Genomic DNA, 25,904 nt, shown 5'->3' on the forward strand with positions numbered 1-25,904 from the left:
GTCTGCCCCTCAGCTTTGTCTTGCTCCTCGGACGGTGAAGGCATCGCCTCAACACACTTTAGGGCCTCTGTCGCTGATGGCTTCAGAGGCTCTTCAATCAGAGCATAAATGCTCTCAATCAAGGATTCATCAACCACCGCTTCACAGTCTAGGGACTCTTCCAGCGCCACGCATTCTTCAGGCAAGCTCTGGGCCGATTCGCACTCAGGAGACTGTCCGCAAGTCACTTGCAGTGACTGGGCCGTCTCCGAGCCGCTGTCAGCCAGGCTGCCACTCTCCTCACACACATCGACTTTCTCTCCCTCATCCTGACGTGGGCTTTCAACTACCACGTACTCCTCGGCCTCCTCGTCCTGCTGCTGCGCCTTGCAACAGCAGCAGCACAGGAGCTTCTTCAGCGCACGGAGGAATCGGGAGCCCTTCTTCATTTTCTTCTTAGTAGAGGTTTTCTCAATTTGTTCAGACATTTTGTGTGATTATGAAAAAGTTGTGCTTCAAGCAAAAACCAGCAACAAGAACATTCAGTTTGATTTGGGCTGGGTGTGTCACCTTTTTATCCCACGATCGCCACCAGTCACAAGAGTGGACCAGTGTCTTCTCTCTTTCCCTCCTTTCACTCGTACACTCCTTGCCTGTTTATGTTTTCACCTGTTGAGTCACTGTTCTGTCCACCTTCAGTTAGTGCAACTAGCCAGTGTGTTCACTCCTTCATGACTCACTCATATATAATGCATCCCTGCTCCAGGGATGCATTATATATGTTTGTTACCCGTGTAACAAAACCACTCAAAAGTTACAGGCAAAGTTGAACTCATACACATATTCCTGCATGAAAAAGGAAACAAAATTAAAGAGACTCACAAGTATTACAAAGTCATCACATCCACTAACCTGATCAATAAGACAATGCACAACATAACTGGTTAAGAGCAGAACAAGATTGGTTAAGCTGCGCAGGATGTGAGGAAAGAGGGCGGCAGGCTTGTGTTGATGGTGAGGTCGAGGACGACGGGCTGAGGTGATGGACACAGTCTTCTTGTGTGTAAAGCTAGGTAAAATGTTGTCTAGATCATGTTTTTAGCTTAGCCTCATTCGTCACCATTGTTTTGGTTAACTCGTGGACAAACTAACATTCTCAAACCTTTTTTTTTTTTACATAACCACGATGATTTCTTTTCATTTCCATGCATGAATGTCAAAAGGAAATATTCTGAGAGAGAGAGAGAGAGAGAGAGAGAGAGAGAGAGAGAGAGAGAGAGAGAGAGAGAGAGAGAGAGAGAGAGAGAGAGAGAGAGAGAGAGAGAGAGAGAGAGAGAGAGAGCAGTTACCAAGTCAAGTGATTAAAACTAACAAGTTGAGAATTACATCACAGACCTGCCAAGTGTGTGTGTGTGTGTGTGTGTGTGTGTGTGTGTGTGTGTGTGTGTGTGTTAGGCTGCGGCATCCGTGGCGGAGCAAGTCATGCATAAGTGATTCACATAAGCATATACATCATTTAGCAAGCGCCGCCACACACCACATGGCGATGTGACAGAGGCGGGGTTACATAATTCAAACGCTTGTAAATAAGCACACTGACAAAACTTGCTTATAAAACAATACTTCACCCGCGAGCTGGGTTGGCTTTATGAAATACATTTTCTATCAATTTCCCCTTAATGCTACAGAACAGGAACAATGCAAAATACTACAAAGTAATGAAGCCATAATAAAAAATACTGTAGTTTTCAAGTCACAGTACAAAATGCTTCGGAATTATGAAACAAGACCATTACAAAGTGAAAGCGCGTATTATAAAACACCACAAAATGAAGATAATACGAGCTAATGAGGGAGTGACATTACAAAACAGAATAATGTCTAAATAATGCAACCAGAGAGATATTAGGAACAAGGTTACAAAAATCCTACAAAACTATGAAGCTGGAGAGAAACACAAATAGAGTTGCAAGCAAAAGCGAGGTACTGAAAGAAACACTGCCATATTTTACAGTCAAAGGGAACGCAACACAAGCACCACAGATGCTAAGAAAATAACGACAAACCACAGAAAATCATACTGATATTTACATGAAAAAAAAAAGTCCACAAAAAAAAAAGAGGCAACGAACATTTTCAAATTATCAAAAACGCACAAATAAAATAAACACAGACAATACAATGGAAAAATATGAAGTGAACGAGAAAACGAATAATACATGCAGGAATAAGCCAACCAACATTTATATAAAAAAAAAAATAAATAAATAAAAATAAAAAAAATACGAGGCAACAAAACATTTTCAAAATAATAAAAATAATAAACACTGAAAAAAAAAAACATAAGAAAATAAAGAAACAAACGAAAACGAGTAATACATCTAGTAATAAGGCACAAACAACTTTTAAAAAGAAATATTAACTCAAAAGGCTACACAAAAAAAAACACGTAGAGAGAGAGAGAGAGAGAGAGAGAGAATCTATCAAGCCTTACTAGACTGTTAGGTAGTAATGTGGGATCACAGAGAAAGAGGATTGGTACGCTTGCTTCCTCTCCTAAGCCTACCTGAGCTGGTAACTGTGGTCGTGAATAAAAAGTTGAGCTCTCCTCCTCCTCTCTTTCCGCCCCATCCCTCCCTGTCCCTCACTCACTTCACGCTAAAACTGTGAATCGCCCGGAAAGGTTTTGATCGCCCAGTCACTTTTCGGATACCAGTACACGGAAGGCTCCTGAAGATAATAGAGAACGTTCTCGAGTCTTTGTTTGATTTGCAGGAGTAAGAATAGTTTCTCCTGAAAGGTTTTGTGAGGAAACGAGGGTTAAAAGATGTTGGACAGTTTGTGAAGGGATGTAGGCTGAAAAGGAACACGGTGTAGGGAAAAGTTTAGAGATGTGTTACTAAAAGCAAAAGCTTGTTGACTAAAACTATTAATGGAAGGGAAGGTTATGGAACTAGACAAATGGGCAATGTAGGGAAGAAAATATACCAAGCCAAGGCTCCGGTATGAATGGGAAAGTTTAAGATGTAAATTTGTGGAATAAAAAGCTATTTACGATAAAAAGGATGAATGGAAGAGACGATTAAGGATTCAATGGAGATGGAGAAAATGACATTGTAAGGAAGAAAACGTACGGAGAATAAGGACAGGAAAGTAAGAAGAAAAGATATTTTGGGTATGAGTTAGCAGAAAAAGTTATTTGCTGAAAGGAAACACAGGAAAAGTGAGAAAAAAAACAATGGAAGGGAAGATTAGGGAGAAAAGAAAGAAATGGATTATGTAAGAAAAAGTAGAGAAGGAAAAAGGAAATAGAAAAACAAAATAAAGGTTTAAAGTTTGAATTAGGAGAGAAAAACGTTACTTACGAAAAGAAAACGTAATTAAAAAGGAGAAAACAAAGAAAAGAATTATGTAAAAAAAAAGAAGAGTGAAAAACAAATAGAAAAAAGAAGGTTTAGAGATTGAATTAAAACAAAAATGTTACTTACGAAAAAAAAATAAATAAAGTAATTAAAAAAGGAAGAAAGACGAATAGGAGGGAAATATAATGAAAGGATAGATAAAGTACTTAATCACTCACTATAACTCACTGTAATAGAGGTTGTGGGACACTGCAGGTGTGAGGGCCAAGTGGAGGAGGTGTGAAAGGGCTAAGTGGAGGTGGAGGTGGGGTGCAGGTGGTAAATTGTGAGGAGGTTGTGGAAAGGGTGTAGAGGGAGGTAAGTGGAATCAAACAGTACTTAGGGTTAAAAGGGTGAAAGGGGAGACAGTAAACTGTGGGAGAGGAGGGAAGCTGGCTGATTGGAGGGTAAATGAGGAGTGGGGAGGAAGGGGGAGAGGGGAGGGAAGGGTGCTGGAAGCGATGGGATGAGGGCATAGAAGGGGCGGGGGTGGTTCTGGTGGTGGTTGCAGTGAGGGAGAAGTAAGAGGTGGAGAGAAATACTGTGAGGTGGAGGAGAAAGGAAATGAAGTTTTAAAGTTGATGAATTTTATTTATTTGTTTATTTTATTCATTTTAGTTTTGGACAATTGATAGCTTATTGTTTCTTAGGCTTATAATATATTGTACTTTTTTCTGTGTTGTTATGCGCGGAATATCGACTTATGTGCCTTTGTTCAGAATTAGATACAGTGAAATGCAGAGCTTCTATAATTGCTAGGCAGAAAGAAAGGCCTTATTATTTCTTAGGCTTATAATATACTGCACTTTTTATATTGCTACGTGTAAAATATTAATTAATGTGTCTCTGGTCAGAATTAGGATACCGAGAACACCAAAACATTCTATCATTCCTAGCCTGAAAAAAGGACGTATTATTTTTTTATTTGTTTATTTATTTATTTTTTTTTTTAGTATTCTTAGACGTGTAATATTGATTAATGTGTCTGGCAAAACTCCATCAGAATACAGTGAAATACAGGGAGATTTCATAATTCCTAGGCAGAAAACAAAGGGCTTATCTGACGCTCATTATCTGTGCCAGCTGTCTGTCGTGCCACGCCACCCCAGCGAGACAGAACACTTGAGTACAACTCCCATCCTGCTGCACCATACGAGCACTATCCACCTCACTGTTACCGTGCCACCCATTTAGTCCACCTCACTGTACCAAAGCCAGCAATTCAATCCACTTTTCAGTATCTACGCCACGTCAGCCACCATCCCATCCTGCTGCACCATACTAGCAGCATCCACCTCACTGTTATCGTGCCAGCCATTTAGTCCACCTCACTGTACCAAAGCCACCAATTCAATCCACTTTTCATTATCTACGCCACGTCAGCCACAGCATTACTGTTACTGTGTCATGGCAGCCACTTTTATCTACCTCACTGTGCACACTGCATCCACATTAGCCACCTCACTGCATCCACCCCAACCAAAACACCCACTTCAGGTACCCACACCAGGCACACCAATTCTTCACACCCACTTTACAATGCTCACACCACTCACACCAGCCTCAAACCACCCATCTAAGTGTACCCACACCACCAATGCTACCCGACTCACGTACCCACATCTCCACCTGATCTGATCCACTCGGCAGCGTCTCTTCAAACTCCAAGCAGAACATTGTTGTTGTTTTCCACTTCAGAACTTTGCCAGAATGCAGACCGCCGCGTGTGGACGCCTCTCCCGGGCTCACGCCGCCTGGGGAATTTTGGGGTCGCGGTCCTGACTTGACTTGAAAGGAGCGCCGGGTCTTCAATATGTGAATGTTTATATGAGGGTCACATGTCCTTATTTGCTCGTTCAGGTTAAGTATTTATAGCTTATTTATTTATTTTATTTTTTTTATTATTTAATTAGGAGAGGAATGGATATGAATGAATAAGTGTGTGAATGTATGATGGGTAAATAATCCTTCTTTAAACTCCTTTCTTTTTTATTTGCTAATTCAGGAAAAGTATTTTTCTCTTACATGTATTTTATTGAACAAGGAGCGTCGGGTTATGAATGTGTGAATGTATGATGGCTGTGTCTCTCCCTAACACTCCTATTCGTCTTGTTTATTTTTATCCCACCATAACTATTTATATCTTATCATTGTTTTTACTTCATTCAACAAGAGACGAAAGAGGAAGAAATGATGGAATATATATATATATATATATATATATATATATATATATATATATATATATATATATATATATATATATATATATATATATATATATATATATATATATAATCAATTCGTTGAGTAGGGGTATTTCTTGAGCAAGGAGTATTAAGATATGAATGAATGTATGAACGTATGATCTTGTAAATTCTTGATATAATTTTGATGGTCCATTGGAGAAAGTGATTTGCACCTCATGTTTTTATTGAAGGCGGCAAGCCAATGGGCGTGAAAGACAAAGGGAGGCAAGACAAACGTAATACTTAACAGAGCGAAGCAACGCAGCACGCTAGGGAAATATTCAAGAGTGACCTTTCAGATACTGTTCACTTTCCTCAATATGTACAGAGTGAGGGGTGGAGGGAGAGAGGGAGAGGGAGAGGGATGGAGGGAGGGTGGGAGTGAAGAAGAAAGAGATGGAGGGAATGAGGGAGTGAGTGGGGGAGGGAGAGATGGAGGGAGTGTGGGAAGGAGAAAAGGAAGGAATGAGAAAGTGATGAATGGAGAGAGGGAGTGATGAGCGTAGGAATGAAGAGAAAAACTGTCGATTTAGTCTCTCTCTCTCTCTCTGCAGCACATACAATGTAGCCCCAATTAATGACAACATTAACAGTTAGGGCACAATATTACCCTCTGCTGCACGCAAAGTAAGACAAGTAATGCCCACAATTTACGCACAGCTGAGTAAAAAGAATGCTTGTGATAAATGCCTTTGTCTGATGCACCTACTTACATGTGTGTTTTAGGGTGCAACGCTTTTTTTTTTTTTACCTTTCTTGAAGTTCTTTTATGGCTAGTGCGGAAAAGGTGCCAACTGGTGAGAAAAAAAAAAATTGTGTTCAGAGCATTTTTGTGTGTAGCAATATCTTCTGTCCCCGCCAGCCCGTCAAAGTTTGAAAAAAAAGCGTCTTGAATTAGTAAACTTCACATAATATCCCATCTCAACAATTCATTATGAAATGTGTGTGGCTGGTGTGCAATATTTCCTTCTAGTTGTATATTGATACCATGCTAAAGCTGCAAGTTGTATAGGTATATCTTGTCCCCGCATTATGCTTGAAATATTGAAAAAAAAAATCGATTTTTTTCGAGACAAATTTTTAAAAATTCCCCAAAATAAACTACAAACTTCCACATGGGTAGTCCCTAAGTTGTTTTATGTCACTTGTACTTTTGTATGTGTAAACTTTGAGAGAGATTACTTAATAACTTCTGTTCCCGCCACGTCGCTTTTACATTGAAGTAATTATATTCATTAATTATATACAGATATTGCAAGTGATGTCCATTGCAAGAATACTACAATGAATATTTCACTAAATCACTAAAATCTACTGAGTTCAGTACAGAAGATCACATAACTAGTTGAGTCACACACACACACACACACACACACACACACACACACACACACAGTCACTAGCTTAGTCTCCTTCATAGCCTCGCCCCATGGTTAAGGGGAGGGGTCTTACGCCGCTGCGGGTCACGTGATCTCAGGGAGTCTGCACTCTGCAGCCAATATGTTAGATGTTAGATTCCCAGTAGAGCTCAGAGGGGAGAGACGCATGACCGTCTATGAAGTGATGAGCTCTTTTACAGAATACGAGACAAGCATTTACTTGCCCTGTTTTCTGGAATCGTTGCAAGTTCAGTAAGAGATGCCTCCCAACGTACGAAGATGTCATGAAAGCGTGTTTATGGGAGAGAGTACATTTGAAAACAACAAAAAACATCCACTTTAGAATAAAATTGCCAAGTCTGTCAACGAACAGTTACAAGAAATAAGTAAGTCAGCTTCCATACCACTCTTTGTTCAAGGCGCCCTCGTGCAATGTTAGATACCTACCCCAACAAGTGCAACAATTTGATGAAGGGTTACTCCTCTAAGAGGATGGACAAACCAAGTTTCATAAATAAAGCAACATTATTCAAAGAAGAGAGCTTAAAACTTTTTGACATTGCAGCTTGTAAATGTGCCATAAACAACTGGTGATGTGAGGCAGCTAGAAAGGTCCCGCAGCGGGAAATTAAATTTCTAAATTATCAAAGGAGCAACATAAAAATGGCCATAGGAGCTATTGACAAAACAACAACTAAAGAACTGACGAAGACATTACAGAGGAAAGAAAAAAGAAGTCAACACAAAGCAGAACCATCGACGAGTGGTGCTGCAACTCTAGCTTCGTTTTCAGAATCAGATTCTACATCAACAGCAGATGATAACTCTGATTTTGAAGATAAAACAGACAAAAATCCACGTAGAACTAATCTTTTGAGATTACCATCAGTTGCATTAGCTTGTGACAGGTCACGAGTTTCAGACAGGACTGCAGCAAGTATAGTTAGTGCTACTTTACAAGATACTGGAATAATATCTTCCAAAGATGCCTCAGAAATTGTTGACCCAAGTAAATTTCGTCGAGGTCGACAAAAAAAAAAAAAAAAAGAGACTTGAGACAAGAAAACATCATGAGACTGATCAAAAAATGGCCCTCAGCATATTCTTCCATGGAAGAAAGGATAGAACTCTGTCTCAGGTTAAAAAAGAGAATAAGATTGCCAAACGAGTAATGACCAAACATTTAACTTGTGTCAAGGCGCCTGGCTCTGAATACCTCGGCCACATAGTTGTGTCGTCTGGAAATTCGCAGACAACTGCTTCAGGAATTATTGTTTTTTTGAATGACAAAATGATTATTCCTGAAGTTCTGGCAGTAGGTTGTGATGGCACTGTTGTAAGTACTGGCAGAAGGAATGGCATAATTTCTCTTTTAGAACAACAACTTAAAAGACCATTACAATGGTTTGTGTGTCAACTGCATGCTAATGAATTGCCATTGAGGCATCTGATGCTAAAGTTGGATGGGCCCACAACAAGACCAAGAGGCTTTGCTGGTATAATTGGAACACAATTGTCTAACAGAAAATTTATCAATTATTGACTTTGAACCCGTTCAAGCAGAAGTGATCAACATTAAAGTCAACCTTCCTGATTTAAGCTGTGATCAGAAGTATTTGCTTGAAGCATATAGAGCTGTTTCCCCTGGGGTTTGTGGAGTATCCTTAATGCATCGCAATCCTGGTAAAATGGCGCATTCTCGTTGCATCTCTACAGCGAATAGAATTCTTCGCTTGTACATGGCAACAGAAAATCCCACAGAAAATTTGGTATCAATATTAAGATACATAATGGAGGTTTATGTACCAATGTGGTTCAAAATTAAATGCGAATCATGTTATTTTTGGAGCCAAACACCTTCATGACACTATTAGAAGAGCTGCAAAGATGGATGCAAATATTCAAGCGATAGTAAATCCAGTAATTCAGAGAAATGCGTACTTTGGCCATCCAGAAAGCATGTTACTTCCAATGATGAACGACGACCAGAAGGTTGTCAGAGAGCTGGGGTGGCGAAGAATTTTGAAGGCTCGAACATCAGTCAAATCAGGAATTAGAAGTTTTCAAATTCCTGAGTTAGATTTTAAGTCCAGTACATTCACAGAAATAATAGAAACGCCATTGACAAAGAGCATGAGCGAGGAAGAAATAACAGAACTTACTGAAACAGAAAGCATGGCATCACCACACACAAGCTGTTCAAAGATTCATTAAATTAGTAACAGAAGCTTCAGAACATGTTTGCGGAGAATCAGAAAGAGATGGATTCATTATGAACACATTGAAGTCAAGGAAGAATATTCATAAGTTTGACACAAAAAAAAAACAATACGAAACATAAATAAATCCAGTAATGTTAGGGTGGCTGGGCTAGACAACGTGGAAATCGATGCACATCCACCTCCTTGTGGTGAGTTCTGGCCTATTTTTTTAGTTACAATATGTAAATAAAAAAATAGGCGAAGAGGTGTGCTTTTATATGTATTCTAGATATGCTTCAACCACCAAAAAAGAAAAAAAAAAAAGAAGAGAAAAAAACAACGAGAGGAATGGTTGTAATTTTACATTGCTTGCATTTATATATATATATATATATATATATATATATATATATATATATATATATATATATATATATATATATATATATATATATATATATATATATATATATATATATATATATATATATATATATATATATATATATATATATATATATATATATATATATATATATATATATATATATATATATATATATATATATATATATATATATATATATATATATATAATGAATAAATACAAATGATTCATATATAAAAGTGACGTGGCGGGAACAAAGGATATTAACCAATCTCGCCGAAATTTTACACAAATGAGGTTAAAGTGATATGAAACAACTTAGGAACCAGCCATGTGAAACATTCGATGAATTTTATTTTCGGAAACTTTAAAAAATTTGTCTTGAAAAACACATTTTATTATTATTATTATTATTCCAAGCACATTGCGGGGACAGAAGATATATATATATATATATATATATATATATATATATATATATATATATATATATATATATATATATATATATATATATATATATATATATATATATACATATACAGCTTCCAGATTTAGTATGTTATTATTACTTATATAGAAGACAATATTGCACACTAGCCACAAACAGTACACAATAAATTGTAGAAATGGGGTATTATGTGAAGTTTACTAATTTAAGACGCTTTTTTTCAGACTTTGCTGAGCTGGCGGTGACGGAAAATGTTGTCCCACTGAAAAATGATTTGAACACTTTTTCCTCACCAGTTGGCACCTTTTCCGTACTAGCTAGAAAAGAATTTCAAAAAAAGTTAAAAAGCGCTCCACCCTAATGTGTGTGTGTGTATGTGTGAGTGTGTATGTGTGTATGTGTGTATAGTGGAGTGTATGAATGCGTGTATTGGGCTCGTGTCAGCTTTGTGTGTGTGTGTGTGTGTGTGTGTGTGTGTGTGTCTGTGTTCACCGCTTACTGTATGGATACCTGGGAGGAGTTTGTGTTAGTCTATGTATGTATGTATGTATGTATGTATGTATGTATGTATGTATGAATTAATAGTTATTTGATGAAAGCTTGAATTGAAAGTATATGTTTAAGTATGCCTGTCTGTATGTACGTATGTGTGATTCAACAGTTATCTAATACAAGCTCAGAATTAAAGTATAACTATATGTATGTATGCTTTAATAATTACTTCATACAAGCGACCATTGAAAAAAAATTATCTTTGTTTATATATATAGAAATGTACTAATTGGACACTCAGGAACATCCAGCACTAATTCCCAGCAAGGTACCTGTTCTTTGACTGATTACTCTATACTCCATGAGCAGCGGAAGGTAACTCAGCCTTGCAGCAACGCGTCACCTGACCACTCCTCTTTATTTCCTGACTCACCAGCAACTTACAGGTAAAACTGGCTGGCTGAATTATTGCTGAGTTGGCGTGAGTGGCCAGAAGAGAGGGAAGGCAGAGGGAGATTAAGAGACGAGGAGGAGGAGGAATACAAAGGAATACAAAGGAAAGCCAAACAGCAACAGACCTTTTGGTCCTTGCAAGGCTGTTTGGTAACTACTTCTAACTAGCTACAGGGAAGAGAGACAGGACAGCATAGCAGAAGGCTCGGAGGAGGAGGAGGAGGAGGAGGAGGAGGACTAAAACTTGCAACGGATAATCCTCCTATGTTCCCTGCATCGTGTTTGAATGACCGAATAAGTTGGTTTGAGTGTGTGTGTGTGTGTGTGTGTGTGTGTGTGTGTGTGTGTGTGTGTGTGTGTGTACTCGTTTCTGCATTCGACAGCTACTCAGCATCATAAGAAGGGAAGCAAACTGCCGTCAGGCGCCTTCACATGCTGGGCAGAGCCATTCCTCTGTCAGATGCATCGCGCGCGGCAACAAGTTCGTGTGAATGAAAAACCACAGTTGCTATTCAAGCATATATTTATTTATTTATTTTTTTTTTCACGGAGTACCGCGAACCAGCAAATCCCTTACGTGTTTTGAGTAACTACAGGACGCTCAACGCAATGGGAGATAAAAATACCTGACAACTGTACTACAACCGGTGCTTTCATGTGGCTAAACACCAGTATTGCAATATATATGTTTTTTTTTTTTTTTTGCTTGTTTTGTAGAACCAAAGGACTTTCAACTTCGTGGAACCAAAAACTAACAGGCAGCCACTGATACATTCCTATGGCTGAACACTGCCGTTGGAATATATGTCAGTGTTTTGTTTTAATATCCAGAGGACTTTAAACTCAATGGAACGAAAGAAAAATAAATAAAACTAGTGACTATACAGAAACTGGTACACTCATACGGCTAGGCACTGGTATAGCAATATGTGATAGTTTGTTTCCCTCAATTATCAAGAAAAATAACCAGCGACTTTCAACTCAGAGGTTCTAAAAAAAAAAAAAAAGAAAAAAAAAAAGTAATTAAAAAAATGGATACACATATAGCTAAGCACTGGTACCGTTCTTCTTTTTTTTTCTTAGCCTGGACACAAGTTACGTCATGTTCTTAAATGTCCACGCGACTCCTCAGCAGAACCAGAAACAGGAACGTATTCAATAAAAGGCAAATACACTGAACTTAGCCGAGATATTTTAGATAGATAGATAGATAGATAGATAACTTTATTGTCAAGATGCAGCATAATAAGCTTACAAATTGAAATTTGCTTTGGCCAGAGCTCCGTACAATATAAGTTGAGTAAAAGTATATAAAAATTATGTTAAAAAGTATTTACAAAATAAAAGTTAAAATGATTGAAAGTTAAGATAATTGCACATCATACTAAGGTTACATACATGTATTAGATATATCACAGTCACACATCTATTGCACAATTGCTGTTTTAGTGTTGGTGATTATAGAGCATGATGCTTTTTGGCACAAATGAGTTCTTATATCTGTTCGTGCGTTGAGTCGGCAGAGCTAATCTTCTGCCTGACCTGAGGAATACATAGCAGGAGTGGAGGGGATGAAATGAATCGTTCATGATTTTTTCAACCTGCTTCATAGATTGTTCAAGGAACAGCTTATCTAATGGTTTTGTTTCTGCACCTAATTTCCGTGATTTTCGCACAATCTTTTTAAGCTTACTTTTATCATGACATGTTAGCTTGCCATACCAAGTGGTTAAGCAGAAACCTAATAGTGACTCTATTGTAGACTTATAAAAGAGGCTAATTATATGTCTATCTACATGCAGGTTGTTTAAAATACGTAAAAAATAAAGTCTCTGCTTACATTTCTTGAATACCATATTGGTATTTGCACTACCTTTTAGTTGATTATCAATCATAAGACCTAAATATTTGTACTCTTCTACTCGGTCTACAGTTTCTGAATCAATTATAATAGGATCAGGTATGCTGCGATTTTTGGTTCTATAATCTATGATCATCTCTTTGGTTTTCTTTATGTTGAGATCAAGATAGTTTGATTTGCACCAATCCACAAATTGGTTGACTTGGGACACATATTCATCACACTTATCATCCGAAATTTTACCAAGTATTACAGTGTCGTCAGCATATTTAACAATTGTACAATTACTACATACACTTCTACAGTCGTCAGTGTATAGGCTGAAAAGAACAGGGGACATGACGCAGCCTTGTGGAGCTCCTGTGTTAGTTGTTAATATATTGGACTTAACATTGTACAACGTGGTATACTGAGGTCTTTCACTTAAAAAACTAAAAATCCATCTCAAAACATAGCTATTTACGTTCATTGCTATTAATTTGTTTAAAAGAATGTGGGGTTGCATAGTGTTAAATGCAGAACTGAAGTCCACATACAAGATTCTAGCTTGTGTATTTTGTTTATCCAAATGTTTACTTATTTCATTCATTAAAGTTAAACTTGCATCTTGAACACATCTGTTTTTACAATATGCAAATTGAAAGGGGTCCTTAAAATTGTCAACACTGTCACATATAATATTCCTTAAAATATCTTCTAAGCATTTCATGATATTGGAAGTTAAAACAACGGGTCTAAAGTCATTAAAAACTTTGGGAAATTTCACTTTCGCAATGGGTTTAATTTCGGACTCCTTCCATTTGAGTGGCACGATACCGTGGTCTATAGAGTGCTGAAAGAGTGACCTCAGCACTGGAGCTAACTGTTCTGCACAACACTTGAGTGCCCTGGCTGGCACACCGTCAGGACCTGTCGCCTTGCTAGCTCGAACCCGCTTTAGGGATTGCAATACACATTTTTCTGTTATTAAAATCTTTTCACTTGAAATGTTCTGAGTGTCTGATATAATATTATTACACTCCTCACTAAAATTATACCTCTCAAACCTAGCAAAGAAGGAATTCATTTCGTTAACGTAAGTGGTTATGTCTTGTGGATATGGTATATTTGTCTTTTCTTTATGTCCGCATAAAGTTTTCAGTCCTATCCACGCATCTTTAGTACTGTTCGTTCTAAATAAACCCTCGATCTTTTCTTTATAGTCCTTTTTTGAGTCAGTTATTTTCTTATTGATTTTCTTTTGTACTGCTTTTTGTTGTGTGCTATCACCGTTAACCATGTACCTTCTTTTTTCATTCAACATAGTTTTCAATTCTTTAGTCACCCACGGTTTATTATTATTTTCCCCAGTAGCACAAATCCACAGTCTTTTGAAGGTCTTATTGAGCCACGCGACTTGCAACTGAAAAGCCTTAGAAATGTCCTTATCACAAGTGTTACAAGTGCACGCCAGCAACAATCACAGTTCCAGCTTTTCTGCGCATTTCTCTTTCTGAGCGCGGAAAACTACCGTGGCCATTACGTGTTTCTGGATGACAACTCACACACACACACAAAAAAAAAAAAAAATAAATAAATAAAAAAAAAAAATAAATTAAAAAAATAAAAAATAAAATAAATAAATAAATATAAATAAATAAAAATAAATAAAAATAAAATAAATAAATAACTCACCAAAAATGAACCGGTGAATAGGAATTGCAATTTACATCTATTCCTCCCCCACCACCACCACCACCACCACCACCACCTCTAGCAATTACATGTTGAATAACCACAAGAATTCCATCTGAAAAGAACGAGAACTAACACTTACTTTGACCCAAAAGGCAGCACACTCCCAGACAGCGGCGGCGGGGCGGCAGTACTTCACACAACTGCTGCTCTGGTCAGGGCGTTCAGCGGCATTCAGGTGGTGGGCTTCAAGTTGCATTTTTCCGCTGAGAAAGAGAAATGGCCGCTGTGAGACAAGGGGGACGCCGGAAGTGAAAACCGTAACAACGTCAAAAACAGAAGCGAGGTCTGTCCAAATTTGTCGTTTCCAGACTAGAAAGAGAATACTGAGGAGAGTTTAACGATCACAATAAAAAAAAAAAAAATACTAGTCATACAACATCAGTAGAATATAAAGAGAAGTTTAATGATTAACAATAAAAAAATACTGGCCATACTTCATCAACAGAGTAGCACAAGAGTCCAACGATTAAGAATAACAGAATAACAAAGAAAATAACAATAACAATAATAAAGAAATACTGGTTATATTACATCAATATAATATAAAGGAGAGTTTAACGATTAACAATAAAAAAAAAGCTGGCCATACCACATTAATAGAACATCAACAAGAACCTAACGATTAAGAATAATAGAAAAAAAAATATTGATTATTCTGCATCACTAGACCACCAACGAGATTTTAATGGTTGACAATAATAGAAAATAAATAAATGATGGTTATTCTGCATTAAAACAAGACTCTACCAATTCACAATACAAGGGAATACTAGTCATACTACATCAGTGGACTATCATTACGTCATACCTACTCACAACCTACTCGTAATACTACAGTGTTGATTTAAGAATGTACAACTGGAGTTCAACAGAAGCTTCTCGACTTACACTGGCAAGACAAGTTACGTCAGACGCATTTGTGATTGAACACCAATTATGAATGTGCGCTGCCTTCACATTCCTGCCACAGGAAAGACTCATGACTGACAGGCAGATTTTGCCAGACCTGTTCATATTTCAGCAGTAATGAGTTGTGAGTGGGCACTGTCCTCGCATCACTGCCACACAAGAGCTTGGTGACTAATTGGTGGAGCACATTTAGTCACACCTATACATATTTCAACACAAGTGAATTGTAATTATCTACCGTCTCCACATTCCAGCCACACCAAAGCTCTGTGACTGATAGGCGGGGCAGATTTAGCCAAACCTATTCATATCTCAACACCAATGACTAGTTAATATCAACTGCCTTCATATTCCCGTCACACAAGCTTGGTGACGTAACCCTCTCACTGCCATCTGGTACACCTTCCCTTCATCGCAAAGCACTCAGATGATCCCTTTTGTTCTACAGCCATCTCTAAACATTATATAGGCTAAACTCTGGATAGCTCGTGTATTCCCTCTTTCCTTTCCTGTACGTGTTTGTGATGATCTGCAGTGGCTGAAGTCTGTGAATTGTTGGTTAAAGGAATGAAAGAGAGGAAACTGTCTTCTAGACAGGGTGGAATCAAAAGCTTTTCGTCTCATCAACTCCTCTCCTCTAACTGACTGTCTTCAGTTTCTCTCTCACCGCCGCAATGTTGTATCTCTAGCTGTCTTCTACCGCTATTTTCATGCTAACTGCTCTTCTGATCTCGCTAACTGCATGCCTCCCCTCCTCCCGCGGCCTCGTTGCACAAGACTTTCTTCTTTCTCTCACCCCAATTCTGTCCACCTCTCTAATGCAAGAGTTAACCAGTATTCTCAATCATTCATCCCTTTCTCTGGTAAACTCTGGAACTCCCTACCAGCTTCTGTATTTCCACCTTCCTATGACTTGAATTCCTTCAAGAGGGAGGTTTCAAGACACTTATTCATCAATTTTTGACTACTGCTATATGACCCTTTTATGGGACTGCCATTTCACTGGGCATTTTTTTTTATTGGATTTTTGTTGTCCTTGGCCAGTGTCCTTCCTACATAAAAAAAAAATAAAAAATCCCGCAATAATATTCTTGAGCAGAGACTCGTGTGGAAATAGCGTCGATGAGTTGATGTAAGTGTTTGTATAGATCTCATACAATGCGTTTGGTGCTGAAAATTGTCGGTTATCGCAATGAAAGGGAGGTCATTGAGGTTAATCACACATTAATATTCTTGTGGAGATAAAGTTAATGAGGTGACGTAAGTGTTTGTAAAAATGTTGTGTAGCGTCTTTACTGCTGAGAACTGTTGGTTATCGCATTGAAAGCCAAACTCATGGAGCAAATGGAGATTATCCCTACATTAAAGTTCCTGAGCAAAGACTCGTGTGGAAATAACGTCAATGAGCTGATGTAAGTGATTGTAAAGATTTTGTATGGTGCCTTTAACGTTGTGAATTCTTGGCATGCACTGTGAATTGCTGGGTATTACAGTGCAAAGGTTAAACTGATGCAACAAACTGACATCATTCCTAAAATAATATCCTTGAACAGACAGGAGTGGAAATAACGTTAATGAGATGACTGGTGGAGCTCCGACCGTCGACATCCCGCCATCCCTCAGCTGCTGCTAAGCGTCGCCATGAATAATGTGCGTCACTTTGGCTATGCGCCGGTAATCACGTGATCTTCGCAAATGTTTGCCACCGATTGTGTGTCAAGCACTTCACGATGGTGGTAATGTTGTTTTGTTAGTCTGATAAGTTAACAGGTTTGGAACGGATCTCTCTCTCTCTCTCTCTCTCTCTCTCTCTCTCTCTCTCTCTCTCTCTCTCTCTCTCTCTCTCTCTCTCTCTCTCTCTCTGCTCTCTCTGCCTACCACACACACACACACACACACACACACAAACAGGAATGTCAAAGAAGCAAAACAATTACGCGAATTTTCCACCACATGAGCTGCGGTCGGAAGAAGAAACTTGCGGCGGGAAAAGAGTCACTTAAGGAGCTTTTTTTTTTTCCTACATTTGGACAGAAAATGTTCCTGACCTCACACACACACACACACACACACACACACGCACACGGAAAGGACTACATAAAAACCGTTACTCGTTTTCAGTACTAAATACCAGTTTTGAAGGTAAAATGAAAGGGATAGTAAAGATTTAAATCGAAAGAGGAAAACTCCAAAACAAAACATTTACTGTAACTATATTTCTTTACGGCTGCACACACACACACACACACACACACACACACACACACACACTTTAAAAATAACACAACTCCAATCTTCTCCCATAAAGATAAATAAATAAATAAAACAATATTCATGGGATGGAGGGGGAAGATAGGGAGGGTACAACAAGCAATAGAGAGGGAGGGGGAAGTAGTTGGGATGTGTGTGGTGGGGGAACCATGCCGGGGAGGGTAGCAGGGCAGAGGGAGGGAGGGGAGGAAGGAAGCAGGGTAGAGGGAGGCAGGGGGAGGCAGGGCAGAGGGAGGGATGGGCGAGCATGGCGCAGGAAGACAGGGGACGGTGTTTGAGTGTGTGGTGGTTGTTTATCGTGTTGTTATAAAGTATTGCAACACTAGTGCATGAGTGCCTTGTGTCTGTGATATGGCAAATAAACAATTCAATAAATGGGTAAACGAAACAAATATCTAAGGAAAACAGACACGAGGGAAATTTTACTGGAAAATATTATAACCTAACTTGAGTGAACACTAATGAGAACAAACGTAATCTATCCTACCGCTCGCAGGAAGGCCGTACCTTGCATGTCTTACTGCGGCCTTCCTAACCAGAACCTTACGGAATTACTAACCACATCCCTTGCTGAGGAACACGTGTGTTGACTGAGGGCAACTTCGTAATGCTCCCCTTTTCTTTGTCTTCGCTAAAGCACACGTGTCACAACAATAAAACGTTTTTTTTTTCTCTCTCTCTCAAACAAGTTACTTTGTCCTTGCATGACTTGCACACCACGGATATAAACGAATAAAAAAAAAACATTTTTGTTCCTAACTAAATTCGCAAATTATGAGTATTGTGACTGGCTGCGCCACCTTAAGTCTCATTAGATCACGTTTCTGTGCAAGATTAACGGGCAAACAAGGGGCAAGATGGCGTAAGTACAGTACTAGCTAAACGCGGCAGAGTATTTTCCACATTATAAAAAAACACACACGTGCGGTACTCACCACTGTGAACTGAAGGAATACTGTGAACATCCAGGAAGTTCGGGGATTTTAACTCCTCCTGGTCGATGCACGGAAGTAAACACTCCCACAGGCTGTTTCTTGACTCCTACTGTGTTCCCGCCTTAGCTAACACAACACAACACTACCCACGTCTTCTGTACTCCAGCGCATGGCCAGTGTTTCCAGAGTCACACACACACACACTACACCCACATAGAACAACACACAGCAGTACACGCGAGGCAGCACAGCACACACGTCTTCACACTTCCACAACACACAGCACACCCACTCCTGCCTGAGAGCTGACTAGTGTGACGTCAGCACTATTGCCAAGTTACCTTTAATTCCCTTCATAGTTTGAGCCACACAGGGCCCCATGCAGGTCTGGGTCTTAGCACTGCAAGAATAGTTTTGCAATGGGTTGTTAGGTCAATTGGTTTGAGGAGAGAGAATGGACGGTAATGTTATTTATATCACTTTATTTCTACCATCACTTTCTTCCTTCCCGTTCTCACTCTTCCTCCCTACTCCAACCAACTGTCTCCCTACACCCTCCCTCCCATGCCCTCTTCACTCCTTCCTTCTTTTCCTCCCCCACAATGCACTGCCTCTCTCTCTCTTCTCCTACCCACACTTCCTAACCTTTTTCACTCCCTCACAGTTCCTCCCTCTTCTCTAACCTTAACCATACAACTTAAAACATAATGCAAACAGTCTCATTACAACCACTCATACATCACTAAAAGCACCAGGCAAACATGTACAGTAGAGGACTTATCAAACATTAACACCTGGGCCACCACCGAGGTGGTGGTGTGGTCTCTGCGCATGGCAACACTGACGGGTTCAGAGCTTCACCAGTGTCGATGTGTCGCTGGGGTGAGCTGCACACTTTGCCTCTACCATGTAAGCCCTGTCCTGCCTGAAGACTTACCAGTCTATCAGCAGCATGTTGGGCTAACAGTAATCCTTCAGTGGTTTAGCAGTAAATCAGCTGGTAAGACATTTATTTCTCTACCCAACAATTAGGGATTAGGCCAACCCTGCTCCACCAGCTAACACGAAACGTCATCAAACAAAAACTCGTATATGGTGTTCTGTTTTACTGTCACATCTACAAAAGGATCATCTAAAAACTACATTTCCAGGCTTGCATAGAAGCGGCAAAGCGTTCGGCTCGCCCCAGCCACCTAGCGACACCTGTCACCGTATGCAGAGACCACACCACCGCCCCGCTGCTGGCCCAGGTGTTTGTCTCAGCTCCCCCACTGTACCTTCCGTACCACTTAACCCTTTCATTGTTATTTACCACATCTTTCCTTAACCACCATTCACTCTGAGAACATTTTTCTCGTTGTACAGCCACCACCTCCAGACATTGCACTTGATACAAATTGTATAATATTTAGTTTTGTATCCCCTTCTCTCTTACCGATACCTATAAATTTTTTTTTTTTAATATTGTGAGTCGCTGGTTATCACAGTGAAAGGGTTAAATAATCACAGCAGGACATATTGAGTCACTGCATAGAGACTGCCTGTGTACCCACGTGATGTATGAAGGTTTGAGACACAGGAGGCACAGGAGACAGTAGGCGCCTGCCGAAACGATAATTACTCCCAGTGAGGTGTGCAGCACTGGATCAGGGGGTGCTGTGAACTTATCATTAAAGCCAGCTGTGACCTCACTGAACGTTTCCCTCTGTGTCTCACAACACAAGGGGACAGTCACAGCCTGCCCTCTAAAGACAACTCTCTTCCTCAACACAAAACTACAAGCACCTAATTACACACACACCCTTCACTCAAAATAAAAAATTATCATGGCGACTCCTACACCGGCCTCGGAGTCTCCACCTGGGAAGGGGACCACAGATGTCCCCAGGTCGGACTCCTCTTCTGGCACCGACCCTCCTCAACTTTTTCTTCATTGACTTCTGCAACATTCGTGGTCTTAGATCTAATTTTCAATCTGTAGAACACCACCTCTCCTCTACTAAACCTCATCTTCTTTTCCTGAATATGGGGGCCCGTCCGGGATGTTGAACACTTGTGGAGTGTAACGAGTGTTACGCGGTCATTGTCATTGGGAGGAATTGACCTGTGTGAGATATTTATTAAAACTGTGCCTGTATTTTTGTGTATGTTATCTTATGGTAAAGTAAAGTAAGTAAAGTAAAGTCAATATATTGCCATTATTTACGTTTACAAATATGTGAACACATAACAAACACATTGCTTGGCACAGTCTGTGGAGTCGTAACTCCTAAGACAGACAGATTTTAGGATAGATTAAATAACAAATTGTGGCAAGGTGAACAAGCATAAGAAGACCTTGCTAATGCAATGTAATGTAGTATAATAGTAATGAGTACAATATCAAAATCAAAGTAAATGGGTAAACTTGACAACACACAATGTAAGTCAGAATACAACAGGAGCTCAATCATCATCACAATTACAATGGAAACATTGTCCTACCAAATTCGTGAAATAATTATGGTGTATCTAGGTTTGTACATGTAACAGATAAGCTTTTATTTCCTTTTTAAATTTAATTAAGTTACTTCCTCTAAGCAGGATTTTTATATCCCGAGGGAGACTATTGAAAAATTCTGGACCAAAATTTATAACACTATTTTTAAATAGTTTAGTCCTGAATACAGGTAAGGATAAATTTACATTGTTACTCCTAGTATTACAGGAATGCTCTCTAAATTTGAACATTGAATTAGGACCAATTGTTTTAAAAATCAATAACAAAGTGAAGTATTTATGTATTGAAGACACTTTAAGAATTTTCTAGATTGGTATATTTCATCAGTTGAATCAAATTTCTTTGTATGAAAAATACATCGGAGGAACTTATTTTGTGAAACAGATAATTCATTTAAGAATGAAGGCCAAGTACTCGCCCATAACGAAACACAATATGTAATATGTAGATAAAAAAGAGTATAGTATATACTCATCTTAGCTTCCTCTGTTAAATTATGACGAATTCTATATAAGATACCAGCTATTTGTGAAAGCTTTAAGCAAACGTCATTAATATGCATTTTCCAGCTTAAATTTTCATCAACTTTAACACCTAGAAACTTGGTAGCATGGACTTGGACTAATTCTTCACCATTTAACAATACAGTAGGAAAAACATGCTTTATAGACCTGTTTTGAAATAATATGTAATTTGTTTTGTTAACATTAAGTTTCAAGTTATTTGATTTAATACAAAGATCGATATTACTTAACTCACTAGCTACAGTTTCATGCAATGTATCAACATTCACATCTTCCATTAATAAGGTAGTGTCATCAGCATAAATAGTAAATTCAATTTTAGAACTAGCATTAATTATATCATTTATGTATATTAGAAAAAGTATAGGCCCTAAAATAGACCCTTGTGGTACACCTTTACTTATTTGTTTAATTGCTGAATATTTTTTATTACAGTACACACCTTGTCTTCTATTATTCAAGTAGTTCTGAAATAGCCTGTGTGTGACTCCTCTGATTCCTATGTACTCGTAATTTAATTTGTAAAGCAACATATTGTGATCAATGGTATCAAATGCTTTAGATAAGTCAATAAAGACGCCAATAACAAAATGTTTCTCCTCCAAGCATTTATAAACATTGCTTACGAATTGTAAAATAGCCGTTTCAGTTGAATGGTGACTCCTAAAACCGTGTTGTTGTTTAACTAAAACGTTATTATCTTCAAGATATGACATTAACCGATAACATATTATCTTTTCATATATTTTGCTAAATGCTGGGAGGATAGAAATTGGTCGGTAATTGTTTATATCCGTTTTGTTACCTGATTTAAATACTGGCACTACCTTTGCTTGTTTTAAATGATCAGGAAAATACCCTGTGGTTAGAGAAAGATTAATTGTGTGAGCCAAGGGAATACTTATTAAATCACAAGAGGCGTTTAGTAATGTTGGAGGTATATCATCATATCCTGGAGCATTAGTTTGAAAAAGATTTAAAGTACGTTTGACTTCATCCTTATCAGTGGGCAGCATGTACAATGAAAATTCTGGAGCATTTGTAAGATAATTCCTGTAATTAAGATTTGCATTATCAATATCTGTTATTTAAAAAAAAAATGTTCATTGAATATACTCGGAATGTCTATACAAGGAGGATTTAATTCAATAGTACTCGTATCGACAGAACTTGGTTTTCCTAGTAATGAGTTAAGTACTTTCCATTGTTTTTTTGGGTCACCCTGATTATTACTTAATTGCTGTTTGTAATATAGTTTGTTTTTGCTGCTCGTAATATTGGTGTTAAATTATTTCGGTATTTTTTATATTTCTCTCGATAGGTAAGGGGCCATTTCCTAGCAAGTCGTTCTAATCTATCTTTTTTTTTTATGGTAACCTTTAGAGCTGGCGTGATATGGGGACTGATATTTTTCTTTAAATTCGGTTTTACTTCTTTAATGGAAAAATGTTTCTCAAATAATTTAAGATAAGTGATATAAAAGAAATATTTAATGACTCTTTGGGACGTGTTGAATTAATTACATCATTCCAATTTTCTAAAGCAAGTTCGTTAGTAAATTCACGAAGCGTTAAGGAAGTTATAAATCATTTCTTAATGATTTTGAGCTTCTGTCTAATATCATCCATTCTAAATTGAGAAAGTATAGGAAAATGGTCAGTTATATCCGTGTCAATTATATAATTACCGATATTTTGATCTAACTGAGTGGTCCAGATATGATCAATTAAAGATGCCGATGTATTGGTAACTCTAGTTGGCCTTGTAATGATAGGGAACAATGAAAAAAAGAACAATAAGTTTTTAAATTCATTAACATTGTCATTTCAGTTCAATAGATTAGTTGAAATCTCTGAAAATATTTATAGCTGAATATTTCTCTGCAAATACTGCAGAAAGAATATTGCTCATTGCATCATAAAAGTTTTTAAAATTACCATTCGGCGGTCTATTAACACACATATATAAGCATTTTCTGGGCAAATTTATCACTTCAATACACAAGGTTTCTATGTAGTCATGAGAAACAGTATATTTTTGTATCAATGTTGCCTCTCACTCAGAATCAGCATAAGTAGCCACCCCACCCCCATGCACATTTCGCGTATTGACGAACATATGATAGCCAGGCATATTATACAGTGAAGAAAGACTAGGATTTAATCGAATTTCAGTAAAGCCAATAATGCTAAGTTTAACAGCGATATTGTGTATAACATTATAAAATACTGAAGATTTTCAGGGATAGACCTAATATTTAGATTAAGAATTGATAAGGTGTGAGCACTTGGTGAGGAAATATTACTTAAATATACATACTCAGTTTTAGGGATATCTAAATTGCTAAAAAAAAATTATATTAATTTATATCATTATTGTATTTGTCATCTTCAGTAAGTAGTGGATCAAATACTAAATTTAAAAAATCATAATGTGAATCTACGTTATTAGAGAGTACAATATTATTCCTCAACATCTCATCATTTAGTGTAGCGAAAGACAATTCAGTCCACAGACTTTGGTTAGAGACCATTATAACCAGTAATTATACAGAGACAATCAACTTATAAGAAGGAACCAGGTTATTTACTTCCTGCGATTTCTGGTACGTGAAGTCTGCTGCTGTCGCTGTGTCGGGGCTGCATCTGGAGGCCCATCACCACCACCAGTACCCGAGGGTGTGGGGCGGCCATGGCAGGACCCACTACCACCACCGACACCAGAGGATCCAGTGAGAGCAGAGTAGGGACCACCAGTACTCCCACCTTCACCACCAACCGATGATTCACCACCACTTGCTTCATTTGTCTGGACCACTGCTTCCGAGACGTGTCCCACAGCGCCACGAGTCGAGGCATAATTATTTCCACCTTCAGCATCAACCGATGATTCACCACCACTTGCTTCACTCGCCTGGTGCACTGCTCCCGTGACGTCACCCACTGCTTCACGGGTCGAGACACCTTCACTGCCAGAGCTTCTTCCCTGGAGTTGATATTTAGTACTCTTATCTTTTATGATTAGCCTGGTGTGTCTGAAGAAAGGAATCTTGCCTTCTTTTCTGGCCTTCTTCATGAGAGGTATCTGACTCTTTCTAATTTCTTGGGATGCAGGGCAAAGGTCTTCATCTATATATATTTCAGAACCTTTCAATTTTCTAGCATTTCGCATCACTGCTTCTCGATCGCTGAACTTCTCGAATCTCGACAACAACACGAGAACGAGAAGGCGAAACACGTCCGGTTCTGCGAGCGCGTTCTAATTTTACAGCAGGCAACTGAAGCTTTTCTTCAATGAGCTTCGACACTGCTATGGCTGTTTCTTCCCATGTTTCACCAAGTTTTTCTTCAATCCCACTTATGCGTAAATTATTTCGTCTGTTATAATCTTCTTGGTAATTCTGTCTTTGTTCAAGGTCCTTAATTTGTGACTTCAAAATTTCACTTGCGAATTTCCTGAACTCTTACTTCACTTTGTAGATCCTTGACTTCGGCCTGAGAAAACTCCAGGCTTCGAGTTAGGTCCTGGATGGTTACCTCTGCCTCCCGTATTCTTGACTTGAACTGGTCAACTACAAAATCCATGGCGGTATGGAAAGTCTTTTCTTGAGAATCAAGCAAGACTTTAATAACTTCGGTATCCATTGTGAAGACCAGCTAAGTTTCAGCACGAACAACAGAGTTCCAACACGGAAACCGAGCACAGCCAGGCACATCCGCTTGCCACCACAGCCTGTGTGTGTGTGTGTGTGTTAGAAGGTCCACAAGGATACACAAGGTTAGAAGGATACAAGTTCCAAGTAACGTTAAAGACAGTGTTCCCCTTCTCGTTTCCTTTAATCACTGAGTTGAGGGGTGTGTGTGTGAGAGAGAGAGAGAGAGAGAGAGAGAGAGAGAGAGAGAGAGAGAGAGAGAGAGATGCACACGTTTCAAGAGTCACAGAAGCCCCTGATTGAACCATTAAACGCCAGACATCGTGTTACTATTACAAATAACAAAACAACGTGTGCAAATAAAACAACATTACCCTTAACAACACCTACGGTCAGCGTCAATTAACGCATCAAGACACACATGAAACCATCTTCATTTGAGCAACCATCAATAACCAATGGGTGGCAACTCTCACCATAAGAATGACCGTAACTAGAGGGTCAAGAATACGCGACAGAGAC

At 38.6% G+C, this 25,904-nt stretch overlaps 1 protein-coding gene across 3 annotated transcripts in view; it reads right to left on the reverse strand.

The window, feature by feature from the left end:
- The window catches only part of LOC135094155 (uncharacterized), a 96,102-nt gene extending 70,647 nt beyond the window's left edge, over positions 1-25,455 (reverse strand). For all 3 annotated transcript variants that reach the window (XM_063993978.1, XM_063993977.1, XM_063993979.1), the window contains exons 1-3: positions 24,321-25,455; positions 18,707-20,810; positions 14,671-14,794 (exon numbers count right to left, since the gene is read on the reverse strand). In XM_063993978.1, the coding sequence (XP_063850048.1) occupies positions 20,543-20,810; positions 24,321-24,901 (849 nt within the window). In that variant the 5' untranslated portion in view covers positions 24,902-25,455 and the 3' untranslated portion in view covers positions 14,671-14,794; positions 18,707-20,542. The remainder of the gene's footprint in view (positions 1-14,670; positions 14,795-18,706; positions 20,811-24,320) is intronic.
- Positions 25,456-25,904: the final 449 nt, after the last annotated feature.

The sequence above is a fragment of the Scylla paramamosain genome, chromosome 44, assembly GCF_035594125.1.
Source record: "Scylla paramamosain isolate STU-SP2022 chromosome 44, ASM3559412v1, whole genome shotgun sequence".
Lineage (NCBI taxonomy): Eukaryota > Metazoa > Arthropoda > Malacostraca > Decapoda > Portunidae > Scylla > Scylla paramamosain.